The sequence below is a fragment of the Oncorhynchus masou genome, chromosome 29 (genome assembly GCF_036934945.1).
Source record: "Oncorhynchus masou masou isolate Uvic2021 chromosome 29, UVic_Omas_1.1, whole genome shotgun sequence".
NCBI classification, from domain to species: Eukaryota; Metazoa; Chordata; class Actinopteri; order Salmoniformes; family Salmonidae; genus Oncorhynchus; species Oncorhynchus masou.
In genome coordinates, this window is record NC_088240.1 from 73,995,001 (window position 1) to 74,014,283 (window position 19,283).

The 19,283-nt window shown below is 44.7% G+C and overlaps 2 protein-coding genes across 3 annotated transcripts; both read left to right on the forward strand.

The window, feature by feature from the left end:
• Positions 1-6: 6 nt before the first annotated feature.
• LOC135520505 (uncharacterized) lies at positions 7-8,365 on the forward strand. Its single transcript, XM_064946106.1, has 6 exons — positions 7-283; positions 565-1,080; positions 1,304-5,569; positions 5,667-5,853; positions 5,996-6,218; positions 6,449-8,365. The coding sequence occupies exons 1-6, from the start codon at positions 10-12 to the stop codon at positions 7,868-7,870; spliced, it is 6,888 nt and encodes a 2,295-aa protein (XP_064802178.1). The 5' UTR covers positions 7-9; the 3' UTR covers positions 7,871-8,365.
• Positions 8,366-8,570: 205 nt separating this feature from the next.
• LOC135520506 (zinc finger protein 267-like) lies at positions 8,571-18,896 on the forward strand. 2 transcript variants are annotated; one of them, XM_064946107.1, is made up of 5 exons: positions 8,571-8,670; positions 9,694-9,860; positions 13,272-13,387; positions 13,588-13,731; positions 16,928-18,896. In XM_064946107.1, exons 2-5 carry the CDS (start codon positions 9,713-9,715, stop codon positions 17,759-17,761), a joined length of 1,242 nt encoding a protein of 413 aa, XP_064802179.1. In that variant the 5' UTR covers positions 8,571-8,670; positions 9,694-9,712; the 3' UTR covers positions 17,762-18,896. The 2 variants fall into 2 exon arrangements, with proteins under 2 accessions (XP_064802179.1, XP_064802180.1); XM_064946108.1 differs by lacking the exon at positions 8,571-8,670 and adding an exon at positions 8,679-8,932.
• Positions 18,897-19,283: the final 387 nt, after the last annotated feature.

The following is a 19,283-nucleotide window of genomic DNA, read 5'->3' on the forward strand; positions in this document are numbered from 1 at the left end:
GAACAACCAATGAGTGAACTGCTACTTGTCACAGAAGAGGCTTCTGAGTGTGTATCAGACCCCACTGCTTCTACAGAGATAATTCTTGAACTATCCGCTGTTCCTCTAGAGTCTGCTGCTCCTGAAGAGTGGGTACTGGGCCAACCTGAGGATGCACAGAAGGAGACTCATGTGGATGACGTGGCCGCTAGTGACAGAAAAAATATTCCCCCCAAGAAGAACAGAATGGAGCCACTCAAGATGGACATGTCCAGGCCACCAAAAATGGTGACGCCACTCACATGTCAGTATTGAACATCTTCTCTAGTAGTCTGCCGTGATTGGTTACCATGTAATACATTTTTGTATTTATCTTTCAAGGCTTTAGTATTGCAGACATCTCATAATTTCCCCTGTAGTGTTTTTAGGTTATTTATTTGTAGTTCTTTCATAAGCAGTTTTAAGCTATTACTACAGTTCATTCATTTTTGTTTTGCTCTTATAGTAACCTCCATTGTGTGTTAATATAGGTTTGAAGCTGGGATACAAGTGTTCTGTCCGCTAATCCCTTCTCCCTCCCCCCAGCTTCCCAGATCTCTCTGCAGTGCCTGGAGTGTCACATCATCTTCAGCGACCACAAGAGCAAAGAGCGCCACCTCAAGCAGAGTCACCCGGCAGAGTATGAGCAATGCATGCTGGGGGATGCCCTGTTTGCCTGCTACGTCTGTGACCGCCAATTCACTAACTCCAGTGACCTCATGCTTCATCAGCGTGCGCACACGGAAAAGACGCCCTTCAAGTGCCCCATCTGTGGTGAGGCCTTCAGCCGTTCCTCTGAGCTCACCCTCCATAAGAAGCTTCACTTCGGCCTGTACGGATACACCTGCGCAGACTGTGGAAAACCCTGCAAGACACTCACCTTACTGAAGTATCACCGCCGCACGCACACAGGGGAAAGGCCCTATGTCTGTAAGGAGTGTGGCAAGAGGTTTAGCATGTCCAAGGCCCTCCAGAAACACACACTAGCGCATTCGCCGGAAGGAATGAAAGAAGTTGGAGGGATCACACCACCGATGAAGGCACAGCTAAAGAAGAATAGTGGTGAGTACTGAGAAACATGTTTGTTTTCATGTCATACAACTACTGTGCTATAATGGGATGTGCAGTGAAATGCTCGTGATATACACTATACAGTGATTAAGATAGTGATATACAGTGATTAAGCTAGTGATATACACTATATAGTGATTAAGCTAGTGATTCTATGCAGAACCAAACCTTTTACACCAAGATGTAAACTTTCATCTTTATTCTTTGTATCTAGGCACTGCAGTGGTAAAATTTTCCTGCTCCGTGTGCAAGGCAACCTTCAAGACTGCCAAGACACGGCTGCATCACATGAAACACAAGCACAACCTGTGTGTTACAGCATCCAGCAGCACCACACTAGCTGGCCAACAGGTGAAGCTAGGTCAGCCCATCATAACCCAGGTTCCTATGGGCCAGCCAACCTTTCTCCACATGGAACCCCTTGGGCCCTTCCAGCAGGTGGAAAACATAGACACTGAACAAATCCGGAAACTAATAGAGTCTTTGGGGAACGTGCGCAAAGTGAACCAGGTGGTGATACTGGGACAGGTGCCGCCACACGGTCAACCATTGGATCTACAGCGGCTACAGGGAAAGAGAGAGCATTTGCAACTCCGTTTTACTCAACCACAGTTTATAGAGCTGAAAAAGATTGGGGGTGGAGAGATTAAGTTGATGGGATTAGAACAGGCAAAGCCACAATGTGAATCGCTGGAACCAATTATTACATTGGAACCTGTAATATCAGATGGACAAATGGAGACCCCGTTACTTTCACACACACAGGAAGTTGCATATGCTGTGCCAGCTGAGCATGCTGGATTAACACAAACACATGAAGGAGAGATGATTCCTCAGCAGTTACTTGGACAGACTGGTCAGGCAGTTGAAGAAGAGAACACTATGATTCAGACTGTATCAGTGGAACCGGTGTTCTGTCACAGTGAAACAGTTGAGCTCAGGGAAACGACTGAACAAAGTCAAACGGTTGTGTTGGAAGTCACTCCTTCACTGATACCAACTCTGGAATTGGAACAGACTCAAACTGATCAACAAGGACTTATGTCTGCTTCCTCACTACCAACATTTCTATTTGAACAGACTTCTGGACAGAATCAAAGGGTTCAGGAGGGTATGAGTGACGGGACAGACATATTCCCAACAGTGGCGTTAAAGCTGACGCCATTAAAAACTGACCAGCAGGAAGAACTCTCCACTTCCTCATTGGTACCAACAGTTACGTTTGCACAAACTCCACCTGGACAAACAAGCCAGGTAGGAGAGACAGCCAGACAGATGGAGTCATTACAGTTAGAGCAGATCTATTCCAGTATTGGACAGACACAACAGACGGGAATAGGACAGCGAAGATCAGTTGAGAAACCTCTTCTAGAAAACACAGAGAATGACCAGCAGCACATTTTGGAAAAGCCTTATGAAGGAAAGAAACAGACAGCACAAGAGCAGTTGCAGACACTGATAGATAAGTCTGTTTCTAACAACGCACTGAACAGCAGAGAGATGCCTCTCACGCAGACGTCAGAAATATTCCCTCCGCCGTCCGAGACAAAGGCACCACAGAGTTCACAACTGCCTGTGCATTTGATGTCAGTACAAGAATTTGTAAAAGTGAGGAAGAGAAAGCAGCCGAAGAACTCTATAGTGCAAGGAAATATGCAACAGCAGACGGTTGAGGTGAAAGGGGAGGCTGCCAAACGACCAAGAGCAACGAAAGCTCATCTTGTCGTGAAGTTTGGTCCTAAAGAGAAGCCTAAAAACCAGAAGAAGCTTCCACAACCATCTAAGCTGCTTCAGAAAGGAGACCAGGTTCAGGATATGAACCAAATGTGTGTCTCAGCTCAACCTGAAAAGAAATTGTCCTTAAAGGTTGGTAAAGAAAAAAAGGTCAAGAAGAAAAACGATATTTCCAAGTCAAAAATCAAATCCTCATCTATATTGTGTGAACCACATGTGCAGCAAGTCTTGCAAGTAGATGAGCAGGTTCAGCAAGTGAAGCCGAGGAAGAAGAAAGTAAAAAAGCAAAAGTATGTAATTAGTGAGACTTTTAAGCAGATTAGCGCTGAACTGATTAGCGAGCAAGAGGTGATCGCTCCATCCAAGCCAAAAAGGAAAAAGCAGCAGACGATGGCGCAGGAGGACCAGCCTAAGAAAACAAAGGGGCAAAAGCTGTCAAAAACAGGGAGAAAGAAAAAGAAACTGAATGTGGAAGCAAGCCCAATATCAGAAGATATGCCCAACCCTAAAATAAAGCAACAGTCCCTACTCCTACTGAAGGGTCACAAACAGCCCCAATTGAAAGTTTACAAATTAGATGCCTCAAAAGCCCCCCAAGGTCAAACAGATCTCCACCAAGACACCCATCCCATCCATAAGAAGAAAGGGCCAAAAAGCAAACAACTAAAGATGCTAGCTGCTGGAGGGAAAAAAAAAGTAGGGAGACCCAAAAAGAACCACACAGCACTCTCTGTGTTGGCTCCTTTAAAGACTACGTCTCATTCTTCTGACACCTCTCTGACCAAGCCAAAGACCAGCAGGAAACGTACGGCCCAAAAAGTGGAGACAGAGGGGATCATCAGTGGCTCTCATTCCCGGCGAGCCCTTGAATGTAAGGACTGTGGTGAGAGGTTCTCTGACGTCTTGTCCCTCCAGGAGCACAAGGCAGCCCTGCATGCAGTGGAGAGCCCTGGTCTCACCTACACTAACGGCAACATCTTTGAGGGCGTTTCTAGGTCAGATCTAGGCCAGTCTCCACTAAAAGTGACAGAGGTCATTGAAAATTCATTGAGTCAAAACACATTTGGAATGCAGGTAGCATCTGATTGGGATATGGAGATGAGAGAGGTAGGGTTGGGAGAAAGAGGGGAGCGAGTCTCTTTCCCAGCCCTAAACCCTTCCCCCTCTCTGCCTCTGGCTGCTGCGCTTGTTGAAGGTGGACAGAAGGGAAGGGAGAAGAACATGGATAAAATTGCAGAGGGGATGGAATCATTTTCTCATTTGGCCCCAAATTCAAATCAATCTTGCACTCCTCCACAAGTTAAATTCCCTTATCTGGCCAAATCTGACAAGGTCCAACCCCTTCTGTTCGAGAGTCTTTCGCCTCCTCACCTCACACCCATAGCCCCCCTCCACAGCTGTCACCAAACGGAGGACACCAAGTCAGAGAGTCAGGGCAATATGAATGACACTGCTGATGCTCTCATACCTACCGTTTCTGGATTTGAACACCTTGGGCCTATTGAGGATGAAATTAAAAAGGAGTTACTACTTGAGGTGGATTTGGTAACTGTTGGGGATGGGGACCAAAATGAGGGGGTACTCCAGAGCTCACCTCATGAAGACAGTTCACCAAATGAGGGATCCAGCCTTCATGAAAACAACCGCACTCATGCATTACCTGCAAAAGCTCAGATTGGAAATGTGAATAGGACTGTAACAACACAAAATGTACAGACTGAATCCTGCCCCTCTGACCCACTGGAGATCAAGCAAGAAGAGGAGGAGATTATGGTGCAGAGGAGAGAAGTGGAAAAGAGGGGAGTGGGAAGAAAGAATTACACCAGGGGCAGGAAAAGAGGAGTTGGGCGTGGGAGGAGAGGTTCAGCCACAAGGAAGGGTCTCGGAGGAGAGGGCATGAGAGAAATGGAACCAGAGAAAGAAACGGATGAATGTCAGGTAGTCTACCAGCTGTATTCACTCAATAATGATACTGAAATCAAGGATGAGGCAGATGTCACGACTCTCCATCCTGGTCAGTCATCTCCCATCAGTTTACAGACCGAGATCAGATCTATTTCTGAGCAAAACATGCTAACAGCTCCATGTCCATCTGGATCCTGCATCTCACCGCTTGAGGAGGACCCTGAGGACCAGGTAGTGTTTGAGCTTGAGTCAGTCACCACCAGTGTAGTGGAGGTGTTGAAGACCGAAGATGGGATGGTGATGAAAGGAGTAGCAGGGGACCAGGATGACAGGGACACTGGCCAATCCCCAGGCATCATACTGGAGAGGTTCCTCACCTCAAGGCAGAGCGAGGCAGCAGTGGGGGAGAATGGAGTGGTGCTCATGGTAGACTTTAGAGGTCAGGAGGTCAAGGTGGAGGAGAAAACCTCAGATTTGGTTCCCTTGCCACACACCTCTCGTGCCGGACACACAGTGGAGCAGAGGGGGGTCAGGATGTATCTGGTGAAGCAGGAAAACAACCTGGTTTTGAATGATCCCCAGGTTAGTCAAGGTCAATCCCAATTGAATGTGGAGCAGAGCAGTACCAGGCAGTGCATATTCTACCCAGTGAAGGAGGAGCGGGAGCTTCTGGAGGAACCATCTCAAAGTGAGCAGGGGGTACCAGCGCTGGTGGAGCCTGGAGAGGCCAGACTCGACCATCCAGTGGAGACTCTATCCACTACCAACCCTGCAGTAGAGGAGTATGAGGTGAACAGGAGCACAGCAAAGTTTGGATCTGAGATGAATGAGTATGGAGAAGGTAAGATCAACATGAGTCATGTGTTGTAGCAATGTACATTTTCATAAGCAACAGTGAAGATGGCTGTAACTATCTAAGTGCTGTTTCTTTTTTACAGGTGAAATGGACTTCGAGCAGCAAGAAACAGAGGAGCTTGTTGATTTCCTACTTCAGAATTCTGACGAAGTGGAGTCCGAGGTTGTTGAATGTTCTGACCCACAGCCTGACCCTGAGGCTGTAGTTATGGCCTGTTACCATGACAGCCAAAGCCATGCCTCACTGCATTCAAATTATATACCATACAAGTAAGTATTGTAATTTGCCTTTTACTCATCATGAATACACTGTACAATTTAATTCTAATGTTTCTACTTTGTCATGTACTGTGTGTATCCTTAAGGACATGTCATGTTGTCAGTTTTGATGTAAATTGTTGTGCTTTCTCAGCTTGCCAACCACAGAAAGCCAGGCTCATTCAGTATCTATGGGAGGGTCCCAGACAGGGACTGGCTACAGGAAACCCATTGATTACTTCTCCAAGTATTTTGGTTGGGATGCTTGGTCTGAGATTGCCCGGTGCACAAATAAAGTGTCCCATCTGTCGAACCCAGTGACAGCAAAAGAGGTGGCCCAGTTTGTCGGAATCCACATTGCCATGGGAACATTGAAGGTATATAAATGAAAGTATTGGCGTATAACCTGAATCTTATGGCGGCTAGTTTTTTTGCATCTTCATCCTCACTACACTGAATGGGACATGTAAAGAACAAAGTAGTTAGGCCTAGTGGGTCAAACTCATGCTAATCTCTGCACTTTTGAATGTCTACAGTCATTCTTATGCGCATACTTTCTAATGCTGCATAAACTAACATTGTCTTCAATGTCATTCTCCTCTCCTAGTTCCCCAGTCTCAAACTGTACTGGCAGGACTTCACCAGGGTGCCTCTGGTTGCTGACACCATGTCTGCCTCCCGCTTCTCCCAACTCTCCTGCAAACTGCAACTGGCATCTCCAGCGCCAGCAGGGGATCCCTTGGACACCCAGGAAGCTGGACACAGTGGTAATCCAGACAGGCCTAAGGAGGGAGACACCACACGCAACCCACTCAGAGCTTTACACACCCCAGTTAATCCTACAGTTGGCACAACTAGAGGTGAACTGGATGGCAGCGGCCACACACTTACACGCGGCCACAGTCAAATACAAGCTCTTAGCTCCAAGTCTGTGTCTGCAAAATCCACAACACCGACATCCACAATCCCTCACAGAATTTGGCAGAGGTGTGGGGACATACCATCCAGCCAGGACTGTTTTAGTTTTAAAACTGACCCCCTTTGGCGGGTTAGACCATTAATGGACCACGTTCGGGCCAGATACCTGATGCTGAGAAGAGAGGGTGACCATGGAGTCGATCAATACCCTCTCCCTTTGACGTGTAGAGCGGTCAACAACAAGCGGCCCTCCTTGCACAGCACAGTCTTAGTTAGATCTGACGGTCTGATCATAGATTTCAACCTTAGTCTGGATCTCTCCAACAAAGAGACCACAGTTGAGAAAATGGTGCCCAGAGATGGGATGGTGTATCTCTGCAAGCAGGAGCTCTCTACCCCTGCCATGTTGGAGCACCTCCTTGGGTCTGGGGTGCATGGTGCGGGCAAGGTGGGAGGGGCCAAAGGACAGATGGGTGACGAGTTTGTTAGCTCTGACGGGCGGCTGATGCTACACAGGTACCATCTCGGCTTCATCCTCTCTACCGTAGGGAAGGCCCAGCAGAACATGGCATCGCTCGTCGACAGCTTCGAGAAGGCCCAAAAGGCAGCCAGCCTCAATAGAGATTTACTGAATCTCTACCATTCCCCACTCTCAGCCTCGGCACCATCGAGCTGGCCACAGGCCGTTCTGTGGTACCTTACAGATCTGGCTCTGGTAAACTCATGGATGCAGTACAGGCAGGATCATGTTCCTCTGCCTGAGCCTCTGAACCTCATGGCATTCAGGCTCGAGGTCTCCAAGGCCTTGATCCTCTCCAGTGGCTCAGACACCCAGGACGCAGCCCCTCCGCACCCCCCTCAGAAATTACACTCTCCGGGCACAGCCCCAGATCCTGGCCTGTTACAGGATAGTCCTCTCCCTGACGTGGCCACGCGGTACGACGGTTCGGGCCACTGGCCGGAGCAGCTTGGGGAGGGAGAAGGTGGCAGGTGCCGCTTCGGAGGCTGTGAGCGAATGTCTCGCGTACGATGCCTCAAGTGTTGCGTGTTTCTCTGTATCTCTCGTAACCACAACTGCTTCTTGAATTTCCACAGTCAAGGGAGTTTTTGAAGCTGATAAGATTTGTTTTTCTTGGTGCATGTTTTATTTAATGCTATGTTTAGCTTTTTTTAAATGTTTTTTTTTTTAATTTTAGGTTAGAAGCTCTTATTTCATCATTTTTCCCCCTACACCATAGTTGAGTGCTTCTCTCTTTTCAGTGTCAGCTTCAGTCCTGTGCAGGAAATTAAGAACTTGGTCACTTTTTAGCCTACTGTGTAAATGTAATCTTGATGTATGCAATGGCTTTTGTTGTATGAAATTACCTACAAAAGAACATGTGAATAGAGAATTAATGATAACCATAAATTCAATGTCTCTGAAACCAAGTGAAAATACATTTGAAGATTTTTTTTTTGTAATTCTCATTTTTTAAATTCTCATTCTGAACCTTGTTTTGTTGTTTACATACCAATAAGCTTTTGCATGTGTTTTTGGCGTTCTTTATAAATTGAATAATTGAGTTATTTAATACTGTTGGAGCAAATACATGTACGTTTTCTAACAGTTTGGGTTGTGAATTGTATTGGTCTGCCTGCTGCTACCTGCTCGTCTCAAGGTACATAATTCACCGGAGTTATTCATCTAGTCTTTAGCTACAAACAGCAAATTAATTCGATTTACCAAATCAACTGCACCCAGGCACAGACAAACACGTGTCTGCATTTGCTCAGGTTTTTAGGGGAAAAGAGCATAGACGCGTTCAAATTTCATTTTTTGTTGTTGTTGAAGACTCCAAATATTGCCCGTGTCACGTGACATGGGTCAATTCAATTTCCACATTAACTTCACTGTACTGGAAGCGGTTTGAGGTAGGTGGCCAACGGCATGTTCGCTTGTGTACAATTCATGTTTAGCTGTAACGTTAGTTCGCTAATATAGTTTAAGACTTATGCATACATATTTACCATATCGTTATGGTGGGGCAGTTGGTTTCCGTGAACTAAACGTGTCCGTAATATGCTAAATTGTTATTTCTCCGTTTGAATTGTTAGCCTGCCAGCTAATGTAGCTAACTAGGTTGTTATTCGAAATTGGTGTTCGCTCAGCAAACCATTGAGGTATAAGACTAAGGTAAATACACCGTTGACTGTTAAACCGTTTTAGCAAGAACCTAAAACGGACCCCTAACCAATTATTAAAAATTTTGAAAAATCTAAACGGAAATATCGGTTTGGCGATCAGGCGTGTCTGTGTAGCCTTTAGCAAACGTTTGTCTAACGAGTTTCGCCAAGTCATATTTAGACAACTAACTTCACTTAGTATAAATGTAACATGTATATCGTCATTGGCATACTGTATACATCTAGCCAAAGTATAACTAACGTTGCTTCACTTCGTGAAAACAAGTTGTTTCTGGGGAATCTCGCAATCCTTCTAATGACCGACTTGCGGTAGCTTGCTACCGTTTGCTGATACGGGCGTCAACACCGCTAGCTAACTTTAGGGCCTTGTTGGTTTGGGAGCCTATTTCAGCTACCGTTAGCGCCTTTAGCTGCTAGCTGTGCATGTTTTAACGTTATCGTGTGCTTACCTTATTGCTAACAAATCAATTCATTGCGGGAACTTGGCTTGCTATGTATTAACTAGTCAAAAACTTAGTTCGCAACTAACATCGCGTTATCTAGCCAGCTAACGTATAATCAGTGAACCCGTTTCCTGTTCAGTCCAAATAAGGGGTATTTAATTGAGATACGCCTGTGCACAATACTTAGTTATTGTAAATGTATGTCTTGTTATCTAGCTTGCAATGTGCGGATAACTTATTAGCTATACATGTTAATTTACCTCACTGGTTGGTTAACTCTACCATCCTTATGTTTAAACTTTTCAAGGACATCCCAGTCTCCCACGATGGACTCAGACATACTGAATATAGAGGAAATAGTGATGGGGAAGGGGTCACCAGATCCCCCTGCAGAACTGACCACTGAGAAACCAGCAGAACACTACAAACCCATTGCCTCCTTCAAAGCACCACCTCCACCCACCATTCAACCATGTGAGTTGGGTGGCAGTTTTTTCAACAAAACAATTTAAAATTAAAATAAGTGTTTTTATGGCGGAAAAGTCAGTATACTTACAAGAGGTATGCAAACAGACAATGATAACATGTTATGGGGTACAACAAATTACAGATTATACAAAGACTTTAAAACATGCACACATTGGGTGTCAGTTACTCTACTGTTTAAAGTTTTTGTAATGACTCACAGATAGGGCTGTTACGGTGACCGTATTACCGACACACCGGCTGTCACGAGTCATGACTGCAGTCAAATTCCATGTGACCGTTTAGTCACGGTAATTAGGCTTCTCCAAGCTCTGATGGTCATTAGTAGCCAACCAAACCTGCTAACTGCATGGTACTCCGCACTCTATTGTCCCTCTTATCACTCTGACATCCATGCAAATGTTATCGAAAGTCAAATCAAACTCTTCATGAGAGCTCATGTTGCGCAACATTTCTATAGGCTATGCAATTGCGTGAGAAAGAGTGATGGTCGCTATTAAAAAGAAGATCCCATCAGCTTTCTGTATGCTAGGCCTACTATATTTATTTCTCAACTTTTCTAATATTTAGCACATTGCTTTGCTTTACAACAGGAATATAGCCTACCTGGCAGGCATGAAAATGAACCACGGGGAAAGCATCCTCCGTTTGCTATTTACAGTGCCTTGCGAAAGTATTCGGCCCCCTTGAACTTTGACCATTTGCCACATTTCAGGCTTCAAACATAAAGATATAAAACTATTTTTTTGTGAAGAATCAACAAGTGGGACATAATCATGAAGTGGAACGACATTTATTGGATATTTCAAACTTTTTTAACAAATCAAAAACTGAAAAATTTGGTGTGCAAAATTATTCAGCACCCTTAAGTTAATACTTTGTAGCGTCACCTTTTGCTGCGATTACAGCTAAGTCGCTTGGGGTATGTCTCTATCAGTTTTGCACATCGAGAGACTGACATTTTTTCCCATTCCTCCTTGCAAAACAGCTCGAGCTCAGTGAGGTTGGATGGAGAGCATTTGTGAACAGCAGTTTTCAGTTCTTTCCACAGATTCTCGATTGGATTCAGGTCTGGACTTTGACTTGGCCATTCTAACACCTGGATATGTTTATTTTTGAACCATTCCATTGTAGATTTTGCTTTATGTTTTGGATCATTGTCTTGTTGGAAGACAAATCTCCGTCCCAGTCTCAGGTCTTTTGCAGACTCCATCAGGTTCTTCCAGAATGGTCCTGTATTTGGCTCCATCCATCTTCCCATCAATTTTAACCATCTTCCCTGTCCCTGCTGAAGAAAAGCAGGCCCAAACCATGATGCTGCCACCACCATGTTTGACAGTGGGTATGCTGTGTTCAGGGTGATGAGCTGTGTTGCTTTTACGCCAAACATAACGTTTTGCATTGTTGCCAAAAAGTTCAATTTTGGTTTCATCTGACCAGAGCACCTTCTTCCACATGTTTGGTGTGTCTCCCAGGTGGCCTGTGGCAAACTTTAAACAACACTTTTTATGGATATCTTTAAGAAATGGATATCTTTAAGAAATGGCTTTCTTCTTGCCACTCTTCCATAAAGGCCAGATTTGTGCAATATACGACTGATTGTTGTCCTATGGACAGAGTCTCCCACCTCAGCTGTAGATCTCTGCAGTTCATCCAGAGTGATCATGGGCCTCTTGGCTGCATCTCTGATCAGTCTTCTCCTTGTATGAGCTGAAAGTTTAGAGGGACGGCCAGGTCTTGGTAGATTTGCAGTGGTCTGATACTCCTTCCATTTCAATATTATCGCTTGCACAGTGCTCCTTGGGATGTTTATAGCTTGGGAAATCTTTTTGTATCCAAATCCGGCTTTAAACGTCTTCACAACAGTATCTCGGGACCTGCCTGGTGTGTTCCTTGTTCTTCATGATGCTCTCTGCACTTTTAACGGACCTCTGAGACTAATACAGTGCAGGTACATTTATACGGAGACTTGATTACACACAGGTGGATTGTATTTATCATCATTAGTCATTTAGGTCAACATTGGATCATTCAGAGATCCTCACTGAACTTCTGGAGAGAGTTTGCTGCACTGAAAGTAAAGGGACTGAATAATTTTGCACACCCAATTTTTCAGTTTTTGATTTGTTAAAAAAGTTTGAAATATCCAATAAATGTCGTTCCACTTCATGATTGTGTCCCACTTGTTGTTGATTCTTCACAAAAAAATACAGTTTTATATCTTTATGTTTGAAGCCTGAAATGTGGCAAAAGGTCGCAAAGTTCAAGGGGGCCGAATACTTTCGCAAGGCACTGTAAGTGCCGAGATGACATGTATTTTTTTCCTCAGCTGCCCCTGTCTTGACAGGTGCATGATAATGGTCTATTCTAATTCAAAACAAATTTCACACATTATTTAGTATATTTAAAGACTAGATTAAATCAAGAATAGTGTGATGGGTGACAATATTAGCATATCACTTGTGAATAATATAATCACTTGTGAATGATACCCAGGTTAAGACAAACAGTGCATGCTTTTTTTGCAACTTTTTCAAATCAGTCACAAAACCTCATGTAGCCTACCCCATAGGCCTCAATGTTTTGATAAGGTTTGTATCACAACTAAAGTGGCCAAATAACTGCTTAAAATTAAGCACGTTAATCCGCTTTACAACTGGTGTAGAGCATAACTGGCATAAATACGCAGTGTGTAATATCCTTTCTATTTCATTCAGCTATGTTCAATTGTATTCTTCATACTATAAAATAATGCCATGGAATTCTAAGCCAATTGTGTCTGCTAAATTAACTAGTGTAGCCCACAGCCATATGGCATAGCCAGATCAGGGCCTAAAAGAAGCACAACTGAGTATGCTATACTGTTCTTTAGAACTAGACTAGATTTTCTTCATATCATGTTTCTTTAGACCTGTCTAAGATAAATTGTGGTTTTGTGATATTACATGGATTTGCCTGACTTTTTTTTCCATTTTTTTTTTACCTTTATTTTACTAGGCAAGTCAGTTGAGAACAAATTCTTATTTTCAATGACGGCCTAGGAACAGTGGGTTAACTGCCTGTTCAGGGGCAGAACGACAGATTTGTACCTTGTCAGCTCGGGGAATCGAACTTGCAACCTTTCGGTTACTAGTCCAACGCTCTAACCACTCATGCAGACCTTTGGAACATCTACATCAGTGGCTTGTAGGCTTAGAAGACAGGAGATGCTAAATGTTTGTTAATTACTGAGACCTTCAGTTATGTGCTTGACAATCACCGTCTGACAAAATGTACTGACCGCCACAGCACTACTCATAGACAAATACATATTTTCTTTGGTTTGAATGAAATCAATCTGGTAGGTAGGGAAGGCAATGCATTTTCAGTTGTCATATCGCTGACCCCCTCTTCTCACAGATCAGCATGAGAACCTGCAGTGTTTCCAGTGCTTCATCACCTTCTGTAACTCCAAAGCCAAGGAGAGGCACATGAAGAAGAGCCATCGTGAGGAGTACAAGCAGCAGCTCCAGCAGGTATGCTACTACACAACCTGCCTAACAATCAAAACACTTTCTAGAAGGTATTACCTACGGAAGCCCTGTTTTTACCTTAAACAGTCTATTAAAAGCTTCAGACCAACATAACAATACTTATTTCCAGACTAGACCTGTGAGAATTCCCCCCCCCCCCCCATTTACCAAACGTGTTCATTAATTGTCTATTTTTTCCCCAGGGAGATACTTTGTTCACCTGCTATGTGTGTGACCGTACCTTTCCGTCCTCGGAGGAGCTGACCCAGCACCAGGGCTCACACAACAAGGAGGACAAGCCCTTCAAGTGTCCCCACTGCCAGGAGAGCTTCCGCACCTTCTCTGAGGTGAGTGCAGAACAGTGACACAGGTTCTGAACTAATATACACTGCTCAAAAAAATAAAGGGAACACTAAAATAACACATCATAGATCTGAATGAATGAAATATTCTTATTAAATACTTTTTTCTTTACATAGTTGAATGTGCTGACAACAAAATCACACAAATTATCAATGGAAATCCAATTTATCAACCCATGGAGGTCTGGATTTGGAGTCACACTCAAAATTAAAGTGGAAAACCACACTACAGGTTGATCCAACTTTGATGTAATGTCCTTAAAACAAGTCAAAATGAGGCTCAGTAGTGTGTGTGGCCTCCACGTGCCTGTATGACCTCCCCTACAACGCCTGGGCATGCTCCTGATGAGGTGGCGGATGGTCTCCCGAGGGATCTCCTCCCAGATCTGGACTAAAGCATCCGCCAACTCCTGGACAGTCTGTGGTGCAACGTGGCGTTGGTGGGTGGAGCAAGACATGATGTCCCAGATGTGCTCAATTGGATTCAGGTCTGGGGAACGGGCGGGCCAGTCCATAGCATCAATGCCTTCCTCTTGCAGGAACTGCTGACACACTCCGGCCACATGAGGTCTAGCATTGTCTTGCATTAGGAGGAACTCAGGGCCAACCGCACCAGCATATGGTCTCACAAGGGGTCTGAGGATCTCATCTCGGTACCTAACGGCAGTCAGGCTACCTCTGGCGAGCACATGGAGGGCTGTGCGGCCCACCAAAGAAATGCCACGCCAAACCGGTCATGCTGGAGGATGTTGCAGGCAGCAGAACGTTCTCCACGGCGTCCACAGAATGTCACGTCTGTCACTTGTGCTCAGTGGGAACCTGCTTTCATCTGTGAAGAGCACAGGGCGCCAGTGGCGAATTTGCCAATCTTTGTGTTCTCTGGCAAATGCCAAACGTCCTGCACGGTGTTGGGCTGTAAGCACAACCCCCACCTGTGGACGTAGGGCCCTCATACCACCCTCATGGAGTCTGTTTCTGACCGTTTGAGCAGACACATGCACATTTGTGGCATGCAGAGGTAGCGGTCCTGCTGCTGGGTTGTTGCCCTCCTACGGCCTCCTCCACGTCTCCTGATGTACTGGCCTGTCTCCTGGTAGCACCTCCATGCTCTGGACACTACGCTGACAGACACAGCAAACCTTCTTGCCATAGCTCGCATTGATCTGCCATCCTGGATGAGCTGTACTACCTGAGCCACTATTGTGGGTTGTAGACTCCGTCTCAGGCTACCACTAGAGTGAAAGCACCACCTGCATTCAAAAGTGACCAAAACATCTGCCAGGAAGCATAGGAACTGAGAAGTGGTCTGTGGTCCCCACCTGCAGAACCACTCCTTTATTGGGGGTGTCTTGCTAATTGCCTATAATTTCCACCTGTTGTCTATTCCATTTGCACAACAGCATGTGAAGTTTGTCAATCAGTGTTGCTTCCTAAGTGGACAGTTTGATTTCACAGAAGTGTGATTGACTTGGAGTTACATTGTGTTGTTTAAGTGTTCCCTTTATCTTTTTGAGCAGTGTATGTTTAGTGTGACACTGCTTGAATAGCTTGAAATGAGCCAGCAAAGTCAGACTCAAGGTCTCAACATAATAAATAAATGAAGGTGTTTTATTGTCAGATGCACTGGATAGGTGCAGTGAAATGTGTTGTTTTACAGGGTCAGCCATAGTACAGACCCCCTAGAGAAAATAAGGGTTAAGTGCCTTGCTCAAGGGCATACTGTCAGTTTTCACCTTGTCTGCTAAGGTATTTGAATCGGCAACCTTTTACTTACTGGCCCAACACTCTAACTGCTAGGCTTCCTGCCACCCAGGCTACATTGACACTTGCCCAGGGCAATATATTTTTTTTCAATCAAGCAGATTATAGAGTTAAATTGTTCAAATGGACAAGTAAAAAATCACTGTTAGACTACTCTGATCAGACTTGGATAAAAGTGTCCTTCGGATATGATGTGGTGTTCACTGTCCTCCCAATCTATGCAGAGTGCATCAGAGTATAATTATTGTAGTCCTGTGTTGACGGATATGAGGGGTCTTTCAATCATGCAGTCGCGAGATGCGTTTTTGTTTTTTTAGCTCAAAGTGCGCATTTTGTTGATTGCTACTTATTGAGTTATATGCCCAGTTATAGCTAATTTTTGGTGAGCAATGAAAATCCTGGAAAATTCATGGTGCGTACATCGCCTGCGTGTGTGTCAGTGGGCTGTTGCCGTAGAGAGACATTTGCACAGCGGGTAAAATGACATAAAACAGACTAATTGCCAATTCAGAACATTGTTTAGTTTGGCTGGTTCTCACTTGCTAACTATTTAGCTATTGGCATGTATCAATGTTCGATGTCCTAAAATAACTTCACTGCCGTTCTTGTATAACTGCAAATGGCCGATAGTTCCATTGATACGGGTGCGCAGTGGATGAAACCAATACTCCGGTTGTAATACTGTCTCGAGCTCAAAATTGGAATGGATTCTCCTCTATTCAATACTGGCCATGAAATACTGATAGTGTAAAAAAAACATGTTTTTAGAATAGCCTAATTGACGAGTAACTCCTATGCTGTCAACATCTCCCCAGAACACTGAATATTTTAACCTTAAAAATAGTTAAACATCTTAGTTAGCTACTTCTCCCACCTCTCCCGCCATTTGATCCCTGGTACATTGAGTGAGGGAATTATTTTATAAAGATAGACAAAAACTATTTGGTTGTAATTGTAATGTTGCAGGGTGGCCAACTATCCTCCTGGAGAGCCACTTGATAGTGCAGGCTTTTGCTCCAGCCCTGTTTGAACACACCACATTGTAAAACATCAGCTGCTCAACAGGACCTTGACTGGTGTGTTTGACCAGGGTTGGATCATTAGCTTGCACACCCAGTAGCTCTCCAGATGGAGGCTTGACGGACCATGTTTTATACAGTAACCTTTTATATCAGTGCAGTATTTTACTTTGTGGGGGTTATGTGCCTTGCTCAAGGCCACTAAGAGAATATGTAGTACATGGGATCAGAGACCAGCAGCCTTCTATTGTCAATACCAGTGATGATAATACATTTTATTTTGTGAAGTGGTTCCTTGCAACACAGTTTTCAGTCACCTTTTTGGACCATGGTGTTAATGTCAATCACTGGACTCTACCCTCAGCCTTGACTCACGTGTGTTCACTCTCTGCCCCCCTCAGCTGACGACCCACAGGAGACAGGTCTGTCCAGAGAGGCAATTTGTGTGTAAGGACTGCAGTGAGACCTTCCGCAGCCCTGCCTTCCTTCGTACCCACCGCCTGGCCCAGCACCCCCGTCCAGAGGCAGAGGTGGAAGAGCCAGATGACCCTACCAAGACCCACCGCTGTGGGAAGTGCAACCGGGGCTTCGAGACAGAGTCTGAGCTAATAATGCACCAAGAGAACCACGCCGGTGACCAGCACTGCAACGGCAGCGCCTCGCCCGCCAAGAAGCGTGGACGGCCCTTTAAAGCAGAGGACTCAACGGTCGGAGGGAAGAAGAGAAAGAAGAAGGAAGAGGGCACAGAGGAGGCTGAGACTGGAAACAATGCAGAGGAGGCTGCAGCAGCTCCGGCTGAGACCAAGGGGAAAGCAGCAGCAGCAGCAGGAGGTGGCAGGCGAGGTCGTCCTAAAGCAGCAGTAGGCGAGGAGGCCAGAGAAGACGACAGTGAAGCCCCAGCAGAGGAGAAGAAACCTAAAGCGGCTCCCGCTCCACCCAAGCAACACCCCTGCCCTGAGTGTGAGCTCACGTTCCCTGCCCTGGCCCAGCTCCGCGCCCACAAGAAGGAAAAGCACATCCCACGTAAGGCCCACCCCTGCGAGGAGTGTGAGGAGAGCTTTGCCCGTCCCGAGCAGCTAGAAGCCCACAAGAACCGGGCACACATCAAGGGGCGTTATGCCTGCCCTACCTGTGGCAAGAGCTTTGGCCGAGAGAGCAACCTGAAGGGCCACCAGCAGAGCAGCCACCCAGAGGAGGAGGAGAAGCAAGAGGCAGCGGGCCGCAGCAAGAGATAATTCAGAATGGGGAAGGGGGGATTTTCTGTAAAGTGATTGGGGGAGGGAGGACGAAGAATCAGGGATTTTTAAGAATTTGAATTTTGTCAAGGGTTTTTGTTGGTTTGAGGTTGGGTGTGAAATTTAGATCCTAAGTTTGAAGTGTTTTTAGAATGTGAGAAAGACAGGTGAGAAATTCTTTGCGGGATTTTTAACAGGTGAGCTAAGGCGTCCCACTGATAGTTCAGCATTTGCCATTTCTGGATTGGGTTAGGATGTTCAAGGCACACATCACACTTGGAGTGACTGACTTACTAACCAAAAGATGTAAGCTGTTAAATCCATCTGTTATACACCTGTCTTATCTGGACTAAGAACAACAATAATTAGTTTTCGGCATCATGTTTGTTGCATTTGATTAATATCTTTAAATGATTATCCTGATAACGGAGTTACACCTCTAAAAAATAATGTAAAAACAGAAATGTAAAATGCTTTTCATGCTGTCTGACAAATGGAGCTTTTCTTGTTTTATGATTTTTATATTGCTAAGTACGTGTTCTGTAGTAGCAGATGAAATGCAACAACCGTGCATTCTATAAAACCTGTTGGGGATATTTACTTTTTGAAAGAGCTTCTTGTGATAAGTGAACATGGATTGGAATGTTTGGGAGTTACATAACGTCTCATAGAAATTGCATCTATTTATATACGGTTTTTGGTGCATTGTAATGCCGAACTGTTTCTATTATGATTAACTTCTAAATGATACTGCTATTAAATGCGCAGGGTATAAATAAGATCACTGTTTATCCTCTTAAGTTAGTTTGGTTTAGGCCCAATGGTTCTTCTTCGGTTTCATGCATGGATTTTAACATGTCATCCTAAACAATGGTTGTAATGAAGACTAATAGACTCAAATTAAGATAATCCTGCCACCAGCTACACCTTGTCACCTTTATTTTGCATTTGTTATACTTAATTTAAATGTCATAGATATTCTAATGAACTTTCCATAAATGATTTGCTTAAATTTTGGCATGATGACGAAATGACCAGAGGCCTGAATGGACGTCTTCATTATTCTCACCATGTAACATGCCTGGACACTCTGCCAATATGTAATAAAAGTGCCCCAAGGGCTGCTACAGAATGACACATTTGTCTGTATGCCTTTCAATGTGTCCTTCATTCACCCCCCATTTTCTATTAATTGTGCTTTGCGATGTCACCTGCTATTGCCCAGCAGCTGTAACTACAGACAGATTATCAATTAAATTCAGAATTAAAACATTCTAAAGGGTAGTAAGTAGGCCCCAAAAAAATCACTGACCATAGGTCAACCAATGGGAAGCCAATCTTCCTGTGGACAATCCCAAACGTAATCCCTCACCTAGCGCAGGTAATTGGATAAGTGGACAGGCTATTTGTAGAGCATGATAGATAAATGATATATAAGGTTTTAGCCGTTGCCCAATGAGTCATTAGGATGACAACAGACGCCCTGTACCATAGCAAGATGAACATAATTTAGTTTACTTCA

Excerpts from the sequence above, each read along its gene's own strand:
- LOC135520506 (XM_064946107.1), top strand. The coding sequence starts at position 9,713 with ATGGACTCAGACATACTGAATATAGAGGAAATAGTGATGGGGAAGGGG. Across the intron at positions 9,861-13,271 it reads TCCACCCACCATTCAACCAT|ATCAGCATGAGAACCTGCAG; the intron begins GTGAGTTGGGTG and ends CTCTTCTCACAG. Across the intron at positions 13,732-16,927 it reads GCTTCCGCACCTTCTCTGAG|CTGACGACCCACAGGAGACA; the intron begins GTGAGTGCAGAA and ends TGCCCCCCTCAG.
- LOC135520505 (XM_064946106.1), top strand. The coding sequence starts at position 10 with ATGAGTGAACTGCTACTTGTCACAGAAGAGGCTTCTGAGTGTGTATCA. Across the intron at positions 5,570-5,666 it reads GATGAATGAGTATGGAGAAG|GTGAAATGGACTTCGAGCAG; the intron begins GTAAGATCAACA and ends TCTTTTTTACAG. Across the intron at positions 5,854-5,995 it reads TCAAATTATATACCATACAA|CTTGCCAACCACAGAAAGCC; the intron begins GTAAGTATTGTA and ends GTGCTTTCTCAG.